General features: G+C 43.9%; 1 protein-coding gene across 1 annotated transcript; it reads left to right on the top strand.

Annotated features, from left to right (window-relative positions):
• Window positions 1–776: 776 nt before the first annotated feature.
• Window positions 777–3,571, top strand: LOC106580877 (frizzled-9). The gene has a single exon (XM_014162401.3). It carries the CDS (start codon window positions 1,317–1,319, stop codon window positions 3,069–3,071), a length of 1,755 nt encoding a protein of 584 aa, XP_014017876.1. The 5' UTR covers window positions 777–1,316; the 3' UTR covers window positions 3,072–3,571.
• The last annotated feature ends 6,592 nt before the right edge of the window (window positions 3,572–10,163 follow it).

Below are 10,163 nucleotides of genomic sequence, written 5' to 3'. Positions count from 1 at the left end.
TTTCCCAAGATAGCCTCATCAATGGGATTTTGTGCATGAGTAGTCAGCTATATCACATAGTGAATGAAAAGATCAAACACTTATTTGAGCTGTCAAAGGGGGCAATTGTAGCCTACCACTCAGCCACTAGATGGTAACAATAGTCTTTTTCCTAGGCACAAACACTGACCACATAACATGTGCTATGTTAGTGATACCAAAGAGTATAATATACATTGTGATACTGTATGATAAATAGTGACCAATTCACTAGTCACTTAAACCATTGCAGAAGCAGAAGATTTGTAGCCTCTCATAAGATGCCTTATAAACTATTTGGACATTTCAATTTAACTAGGCAAGTCAGTAAAGAAGAAATTATTGCTTATGATGGCAGCCTACCCCGCCGACGCTACGCCAATTGTGAGCTGCCCTATTGGACTCCCAATCACGACCGGATGTGATACAGCCTGGTTTCGAACCAGAGACTGCAGTGACGCTTTTTGCACTGGTATGCAGTGCCTTATACCGCTGTGCCACTCAGTAGCCGGTAGCCCAATAGAACATAGCCGATTGTAAAAAAAATACAACAGTAGCCTAAGGATTATGATCACTATTATAAGATTAACATTTATCCAAACCTCACTCACCACTTTCAAATTCCCAAATAAAGAAATGTGGAATCAATATAGTCGTGCGTGCGCTTAAAGACGCTTCTCAGGTCAGTGGTGGGCGGTGCGAGATGGAAGCGTCGCGTCATGGAAATGCCCACCCTCACAACGGGTAAGAGCCGCAGATAGAAGAGAAAGTTCAGTGTTCTCAAACGATGGATGGGGAGCGGTTGTCCGAGGTAGAGTGAAATATATCTACTGCTGCAAATAGCTGCACCGATTCAGCTTTAAACCGTTTTTATTCAAAACTAAGAAGTCAAGGATAAGGAGTAAACACTTTCTATAATGAACGTTATTTGAGCTCACCACCGTTATTTCCTTATTTCATTACGAACTTCATTTTCTAGATTGAACTGCCGTCCTCGAATTGGCTCGGAGGCTGCCTTCTAAGAACATTTAAACATCTAATTCTGGGGAAGCTTTTTAAAAAATAAAAAATTATATCATAGACTAATGTTTACCTACTGGAATTATTTTTGTTATATATTACCTGCATTTGCGTTGTGTACCAGCATGGAATGCATTTGTAACAACGGATTTTTAACGCTACTTTTTGGGGCTGTGCTTACAATGGTAAAATAATATGGAAATATCCTCTTGAATTTACATTTTTGGTCTGAACAAATACAACTATTTGTTAGACTAATCATATGACTGAAAATAAGCATGGAGGGGTCTCCTTTGAAGATACTGATTTCTCTCTGGTGTCCACTCATGATTGCTGCCTACAGTGTGGAGCTAGGAACATACGACCTAGAACGAGACAGACCAGCCAAATGCGAACCCATAGTAATTCCCATGTGCCAGGGCATTGGCTACAACATGACCAGAATGCCCAATTTTATGGACCATGAAAACCAAAAGGAGGCTGCCATCAAGCTGAATGAGTTTGCACCTCTGGTGGATTACGGCTGTGATGTGCACCTCCGTTTCTTCCTCTGCTCTCTCTACGCCCCAATGTGCACTGATAAAGTGTCTACCTCGATCCCAGCCTGCAGGCCCATGTGTGAGCAGGCCAGGCAGAAGTGCTCACCCATTATGGAGAAGTTCCACTACGCATGGCCTGACTCGCTGGATTGCTCCAGGCTCCCGACCAAGAATGACCCCAACGCGCTGTGCATGGAGGCTCCAGAGAACGACACCAAGACGGATATCAAGAAGGGAGAGGACATGCCTTTTGTTCCCCCTCGGCCCAGGCAACCGGGTAGCAGTAACGGGCGCTCCATGGGCAGTCTTGGTTCCTGCGAGAACCCAGAGAAGTTCCATTACGTGGAGAAGAGCCAGTCGTGTGCTCCTCGCTGCTCTTCTGCAGTGGACGTGTTCTGGTCCAGACGGGACAAGGACTTTGCCTTCATCTGGATGACGGTGTGGTCAACACTCTGTTTTGTCTCCACGGCCTTCACCGTTCTTACCTTCCTCCTGGACCCCCACCGCTTCCAGTACCCCGAGCGGCCCATCATCTTCCTCTCCATGTGTTACAACGTCTACTCTGTGGCCTTCATCATCCGCTCAGTGGCCGGGGCCGAGAACATCGCCTGCGACCGGGAGAATGGTGAGCTCTACATCATCCAAGAGGGGCTGGAGTCCACAGGCTGCACCATCGTCTTCCTCATCCTCTACTACTTCGGTATGGCCTCGTCCATCTGGTGGGTCATCCTCACCCTCACCTGGTTCCTGGCCGCTGGTAAGAAGTGGGGCCACGAGGCCATTGAGTCCCACAGCAACTACTTCCACATGGCCGCCTGGGGCATCCCAGCTCTGAAGACCATCGTCATCCTCACCATGAGGAAGGTGGCAGGGGATGAGCTGACGGGTCTGTGCTACGTGGGCAGCATGGACTCTGGCGCGCTCACCGGCTTTGTGCTCATCCCTCTCTCCTGCTACCTGGTCATTGGCACGTCCTTCGTCCTAACCGGCTTTGTGGCGCTATTCCACATCCGCAAGGTGATGAAAACCGAAGGCACCAACACGGAGAAGCTGGAGAAGCTGATGGTGAAAATTGGCATTTACTCCATCCTGTACACAGTGCCCGCCACCTGCGTCATCATCTGCTACTTCTACGAGAGGCTTAACATGGATTACTGGAAGTTCATAGGTCTGGAAGTCAAGTGCGTGTCGTTCCCCGGGCGCCGGAACGAGGACTGCTCCCTGGAGGCGTCGGTGCCCACCGTGGTGGTGTTCATGCTGAAGATCTTCATGTCTCTGGTGGTGGGCATCACCAGTGGTGTGTGGGTGTGGAGCTCCAAGACCCTGCAGACCTGGCAGGGCCTATGCAGCAGAAAGCTGGCATCAGACAGGACTAGCAGGAAGCCCTGTGGCAGCGTGAGCTGCAGCAGCACACACTGTCATTACAAAGCCCCTGCCGTGGTGCTCAACATGCCCAAGACAGACCCTTACTCAGACAGCCCCACACATGTCTGACGCTGACAGTCAGTATATTACCAGTATGCAGTTCATTCAATGCTCTGTCTAAACGCAAGGAGCTACTGGGGTGACATTGTAATATATAGAATGAGATTGAGAGGAAGGAGAGAAGTTATAATTCAGCTGTCCATTGTTGCTTTTCTGTGCAACTTTCCTTATTTCAGTATTGATGGGAAATGTTCAGTATTGCTCTCTATAAACACACAAGATGTGTGGACTGTATTGCATAGAGATGCTCAGCTGTAATGCAGAAAAGGACTTGCATGGACATTTTCTCCCCTGAACTGAGTATAAATAACTACATAAATATGTTTAAATGTTAAACAGTCTATTTATTGTATATATATTTAATTGAAGTTTACTTTGGTTTCTCACAAGTTTTGATTGGAGTGAACATGCATCCATTAGGCTAAAGAGTAAACTACTGAGCACCAAGGAAAATACAGTGCCTTTTATTAAGTTCTAAAGAATAATAAAATCGGGTATACATTTTCAAACTGCCTTTTAATTGTATGTTTTTGGTCGTGGTTTATTTACTATTATTAAATTGAGTGTGAATCCTATACATTTTTCAATATGGCTTAGTTTCATTGGATTGATTGAGAAAATTATATTGAGAGACTTGGGAGGAAAATGCATTGCAAAAAATATTAAATTTTACATTATCTTTGATAATAATTTGGCTCTATAATAAATAAATATAACTCTTACAAAATGAGAACTTTGTTAGATTATATATGGCTATAGATATTCATGATTCTTTCATCTCATTATCCCAGGACGACCAGACTGAATCAGATGTGCTAGACTGGGTGAAGTAGACTGTAGTAGAGTTCATTCTCTTTTCGGTGAAGTAGACTGTAGTAGAGTTCATTCTCTTTTCGGTGAAGTAGACTGTAGTAGAGTTCATTCTCTTTTAGGTGAAGTAGACTGTAGTAGGGTTCATTCTCTTTTCGGTGAAGTAGACTGTAGTAGAGTTCATTCTCTTTTCGGTGAAGTAGACTGTAGTAGGGTTCATTCTCTTTTCGGTGAAGTAGACTGTAGTAGGGTTCATTCTCTTTTCGGTGAAGTAGACTGTAGTAGGGTTCATTCTCTTTTAGGTGAAGTAGACTGTAGTAGGGTTCATTCTCTTTTAGATGAAGTAGACTGTAGTAGGGTTCATTCTCTTTTCGGTGAAGTAGACTGTAGTAGGGTTCATTCTCTTTTCGGTGAAGTAGGGTTCATTCTCTTTTCGGTGAAGTAGACTGTAGTAGGGTTCATTCTCTTTTAGATGAAGTAGACTGTAGTAGGGTTCATTCTCTTTTCGGTGAAGTAGACTGTAGTAGAGTTCATTCTCTTTTGGGTGAAGTAGACTGTAGTAGGGTTCATTCTCTTTTCGGTGAAGTAGACTGTAATAGGGTTCATTCTCTTTTAGGTGAAGTAGACTGTAGTAGGGTTCATTCTCTTTTGGGTGAAGTAGACTGTAGTAGGGTTCATTCTCTTTTCGGTGAAGTAGACTGTAGTAGGGTTCATTCTCTTTTAGGTGAAGTAGACTGTAGTAGGGTTCATTCTCTTTTCGGTGAAGTAGACTGTAGTAGGGTTCATTCTCTTTTAGGTGAAGTAGACTGTAGTAGGGTGCATTCTCTTTTAGGTGAAGTAGACTGTAGTAGGGTGCATTCTCTTTTGCAAATGAAAGGTAGCCTAGTTCCTATGGTAATGCCAACATGCAAGTATCAACTGTAATCATTTGGAGAATTCTTCTCAATATAAGGATAAATGCAACAGTTTATATTCCTAACTTTTGTAGCCCAATATGCCCATTTCTTCTTACTCCAAAGTCATAGCCTCTTTGAACACATTTATCACAGGACAATAAGGCCAACATTTGTTGTTTATTTTCCCGTCGACCATTTGGTCCTTCATTTCCTATCTTGCTTTGATGCAATTTTCTACAGTGAGAATCGCGCGCCAAATGTTCAACTGCATAGGCTGCGTATAGGCTACATCCTGGAAGCAACATCGACACACTATTCCTCAAAGAAAATTGGAGATGAATAGAGTGGCAATCTATGGTAAGTAGTCTCAAGGTTCGGGTCATCATTTTTAAAGAGATACTTCATGGTTTTGACAATGAAGCCCTTTATCTACTTCCAGTCAGATGAACTCATGGATACCATTATGTCTCTGCATCCAGTATGAAAGAAGTTAGAGGCAGTTTTGCGATCCAAGGCTAACCAGCATTAGCGCAATAACTGGAAGTCTATGGTGTCTACTAGCATACTAGCAGTTACCATAGATGTCCAGCCATTGCGCTAACACTAGTTAGCAATTGCGCTAACGCTTGTTAGCAACTTTCTTCAAACTGCAGGCAGAGACATACAAATGGTAGGCCTATTCAAGAGTTCATCTGACTCTGGGGAAGTAGATATAGGTCTTCATTGCCAAAACCCTGAAGTATCCCTTTAACATGCAGGAGCTGTTCACAGAGAAATATATTTAATGGGTGTGCTAATCCTTTCCCTGAACCACTATTGTGCCCTCTCCCTCTCCTCCTCTCTGTTTGATCCCCATGCAAATACACGCACTTTGATCCAGGAGGACGAATTTGAAGTAGGCCAACTAGATCTCAGCACTAGTCCAACGCTTTACACCTAAATTGGGAGGAAATGAATTGAAGATTTGTATTTGACCAAAAAGTTTCACAAATTTCATACTACATCCTACATATTGGTCATTGGTTGCATGGGTTTGTCTCAGTTTGAATTTGGTACATTCAAGCCTTATGTTGGCAGCAACTGTTCTCAGTAGATTACACACACGCACAATTAGGGTGTCAATGTCAATTATAAGCACACACGAATATAAGACACCATTTGTTTCACAGCAGGATGCATGGTGTTGAACAGAAAATGTAATTGTTTATTGTGTCTGTGTAATTGTATTCCGTGTCAGGCAACATATGGGGTGATGGCATGGAAAGATGTTAGGACCAGGAGTTACATTTCACTTGTGGTGTCATTACATCATCAGACTACTGCTCACTTTGAGGTTTAGATTTTGTCAAGCTTTATATACGGTTGTGTTGTGGTTTTTAATTTAACCTTTGTTAGACACCATCAACTTTAAGATTACAATTTAACAAAAGCGTTTAAATTGAGAAGATTGTGGCAGGTCAAAACTAAAGGGATTTACTCATCACAGTCTTTGCAGAATCGTATTGTATTATAGTGTGTGTGTGTGTGTGTGTGTGTGTGTGTGTGTGTGTGTGTATGTGTGTGCTCATATGTAAGGAGGGAGAGGTAGATGGGGGTTAACCTCTGTGTTTTCCTTGCTTGGCCATTATAGACATTGTCCATTGCTTAGCAGAGAGCTGAAGTCTGACATTGCCAACCACATTTAACTATTCAAAGTGAGTGTGAGTTTCCTTTGAAGCATGTCGCTGGGACACAATAACTGGAGTTAAAGCCACATGGACCAGTTCACGTACGGTTGAACGAGCTGCTGGCTTCCTCTCGGGTTTATGCTCTGTGACATGACCCAGTGAGGTGAAACACTTGCTATAAAAAAAACAGCCAGTCCCACCTGTGTTTTCTGTGATTAGATAGGAACTGCAGTCTGTTTAGGACAAGGGCTGAGTGAGGAAATATGGAGGTACTTGATGTATTTGTGTTGCTGGACAAATCCCCAAAGACAACATGCAGTGATTGGAGTAACAGAGAGCGTTTGCAACCGTTTGTTGTTTATAAACCTTGTTCAACGAGGCTTGTTCCATGCTTGAATGCTGTCCGAACATGTTAGTGCCAGTAGCTTGTGTATTTTCTAGCTGTCTCCAGAGGAAAAACTTGTTCAGACTCACAACACTACTGAACTTCTATGTAGATGGAAGGGAGTTTTGGGCTGGGCCCAGAATACCTAAAACAGTTTGTTTGAGCTGTGTGTCCTGTGGGGGCGCCATACCTGTGGTCAACAGCGTAAAACTGAATTTAAATACAAACGAAGTGGTAGCAAAAATACATTTAAATTCCTCAGAGGAATCAGGTAAAAAAAGCATCCGACGTGCCGACTGCTCTGAACTCTACTTCATATTTAGAGCAAAACACACACCTCTGGTAACACCTGCCCTTCACACACACACACACCTGAGGTCAGCACTCTAGAACCTGTGCCAGCCAATCAGCACAACCCTGGAAAGAATCCCCACAACCTTTTTTTTTTACAGAAATGCTCAATTTCAAGAGTGAGTAAGCTTGGCCTTGGTCGAAAGATTTTGCTTGACCAAGGCACTGTTTGTTTTTTTCAACCACAAGGCTCAGGGGGTTAACCTGAGTTAGTATCTTTCAATAACGGCAGTCTGAGGGACAGAACGGGTCTGTCTGTCTCTGCACCTATCTGAAAAAGTTCCAAATTAAAGGGGACTTCAACATACTGTATCTACCTTGTCTATGTCTCTAGCTACTCTATGGAATGCGACAGTGTATTGACTCAGACTGGAGAATCATGGCATAGGGATCTGTGATTGGTTTGTTTTTGCGTGGGAGAAGGTTGATTTATCAAACAGTGGAGTATTACATGAACTATTTAGTCTGGGTGAATAAGATTTATCTTCAAGGTGGGTTTATTAAAAGTTAAGGTACTACTTAGCTGACAGTGTTTATGTGATTGTCTGGGTGGGTGTGAATAGAAATCCTCCTCTATGGTCATGCGTCTGATTAGAGAGGCGATCGTTATGGCACCGAAGCCCCTCCCTCCTGGCCCTAAACCGCTGCCTACCCCTCAGGGGGTGTGGGGTGGTGGGGTGGTGGGGGGGGGGGGGGAGAGAAAAGAAAGCATCCTTCATTACCCTGCTGCTGTTCCCTCCTCTGCCCTCCCCCACTCCGCCGCAGCACTATCCCTTTCCTGAATCTGTTTGATGTGTAAATGAGTGTATTGAAAACCTGCAGGCCCCAAAGAGATGCTTTCCATGAAAATGCCCCAGTCTGAGAGCAGCAGCAGAGTTCACACAGCTCAGACCCTTCACTACTGGCCTCCTACTGGGCTCCCTGTCTGAGAGCAGCAGCAGAGTTCACACAGCTCAGACCCTTCACTACTGGCCTCCTACTGGGCTCCCTGTCTGAGAGCAGCAGCAGAGTTCACACAGCTCAGACCCTTCACTACCGGCCTCCTACTGGGCTCCCTGTCTGAGAGCAGCAGCAGAGTTCACACAGCTCAGACCCTTCACTACTGGCCTCCTACTGGGCTCCCTGTCTGAGAGCAGCAGCAGAGTTCACATAGCTCAGACCCTTCACTACCGGCCTCCTACTGGGCTCCCTGTCTGAGAGCAGCAGCAGAGTTCACATAGCTCAGACCCTTCACTACCGGCCTCCTACTGGGCTCCCTGTCTGAGAGCAGCAGCAGAGTTCACACAGCTCAGACCCTTCACTACTGGCCTCCTACTGGGCTCCCTGTCTGAGAGCAGCAGCAGAATTCACACAGCTTCACTACCGGCCTCCCTCTGGGTTCCCTGTCTGCCAATTCAACACCGTCTCCCTCACTCTCTCTTACCAACACACACACACACATTCGCTAACCAGCACACACACACACACACACACACACACACACACACACACACACACACACACACACACACACACACACACACACACACACACACACACACACACACACACACACACACATATACAGATTTTCATATATACAGCACATACAACTTCGAACAAAATCCAATCGAAACTTCTGATAAAGAGACTAGTGTGAAAGAAGAACCTTACTGTAGATTGGGTTGAAAAAAGAGCAGAATTTGAGAGACAAGTCCATTGCTGAAAATTGTGATATTTACCATGTAAATGTTATTACATTTTATTAAATCAGAGGAAAACACAAAGATTTAGAGCATTCATTTTCTGCTGTATAGGGCTTTGTCCGTATTTTTTCACTGCCTTGCAATTTCAGAAACATTTCAGATAATCTTGAGCTATTTAGTAAGTAGGAAGGATATTGCTGCGCCACAGAGCTATTATCTCTGTTATAACAGATGGTTACCCAAACCATCTATGTCTTTAAAATATGATGCTGTTTTCCCAACTACACGATAGGTATGAACAATCATAACTCATTATAATGTAATGTCTTCATCTCTGTTATTTTCTGGCTTGCCAGTGATGTATCGTATCATGTGCCTTTTCACGTCTGAAAGCCCTGATCTCTTCACGTTGTTAGAAGCCTCAGTCGCAATCATCATCTCCGATCCTCATTCCTGTCATCCCAATCATCAACACTTGAGACATGCATACCAATGGAACGGTCAAATGTGATGTCAATATGAGAAATTAACTCTAGAGCCGGTAAGGATCAGCACAAAGTGCGTACAGGAACCTTTACCACAGACAGCTGTTTAGTTGGATTTGGAACAGACAACTCCATTATTATAATTAGTTGAAATTTTCCAGTTTTCCATCTTTCCAGTTTTATTTTTTGCATGTTTTTTTCACAGTCAAAAAATCAGAGACAGAACTCTAAAAGCGTCTCATCCATTTTTCTCCTGCCTCTGGACTGGTGGATGAGTCAGAGAAGATGGAGGTTCTGCCTCTCTTGCTGTGAAGCCGCATATAAGCTAACAGCATCTCTGGGATCATAATCGTCATTGCCTTCTTCTCAGAAACACTGATTTCATTGCATGTTTATTTAATTTCATTGCATGTTCATTTCATTTTAGTGTTGCTTATACTCATGCTATATTTAGATTTAAACTCATCCTTTGATACGACCCGGGGTGCAATGACTCGGGGTGGAGGCTAGCAATGGCAAGCATTTGTTTGAGGGTTAAAACATAATTTTGCCCCTTTCATCATGTTGTTGTGTTGTGCCATAGATCAGAGGCTTGGGATAATGTAGGTCAGACGTTTGAGAGAGAGAGAGCACCCCTTTTGTAGCTGCCATTTTGAATCGGTTGCTAGGCAGCACCCCTCTCTAATCGCCAGTACCATAGAGTCTCCTTTGAGAGGAGATAAAGAGAGCAGGAAGTACAAAAGACAACAAAATCAACAACAGCGACAAAGAACACAAAACCATGCTGCATTACGACCTGCTTTATAGAAACTCTGAAAAGGA

Source organism: Salmo salar, chromosome 20, assembly GCF_965601325.2.
Source record: "Salmo salar chromosome 20, fSalSal1, whole genome shotgun sequence".
Classification (NCBI taxonomy): Eukaryota; Metazoa; Chordata; class Actinopteri; order Salmoniformes; family Salmonidae; genus Salmo; species Salmo salar.
The sequence above is the reverse complement of the archived record's forward strand: the minus strand, read 5'-3'. Positions and strand labels throughout refer to the sequence as shown.

What these genes read in the sequence shown, in the direction of transcription:
- LOC106580877 (XM_014162401.3), top strand. Translation starts at nt 1,317, where the DNA reads ATGGAGGGGTCTCCTTTGAAGATACTGATTTCTCTCTGGTGTCCACTC.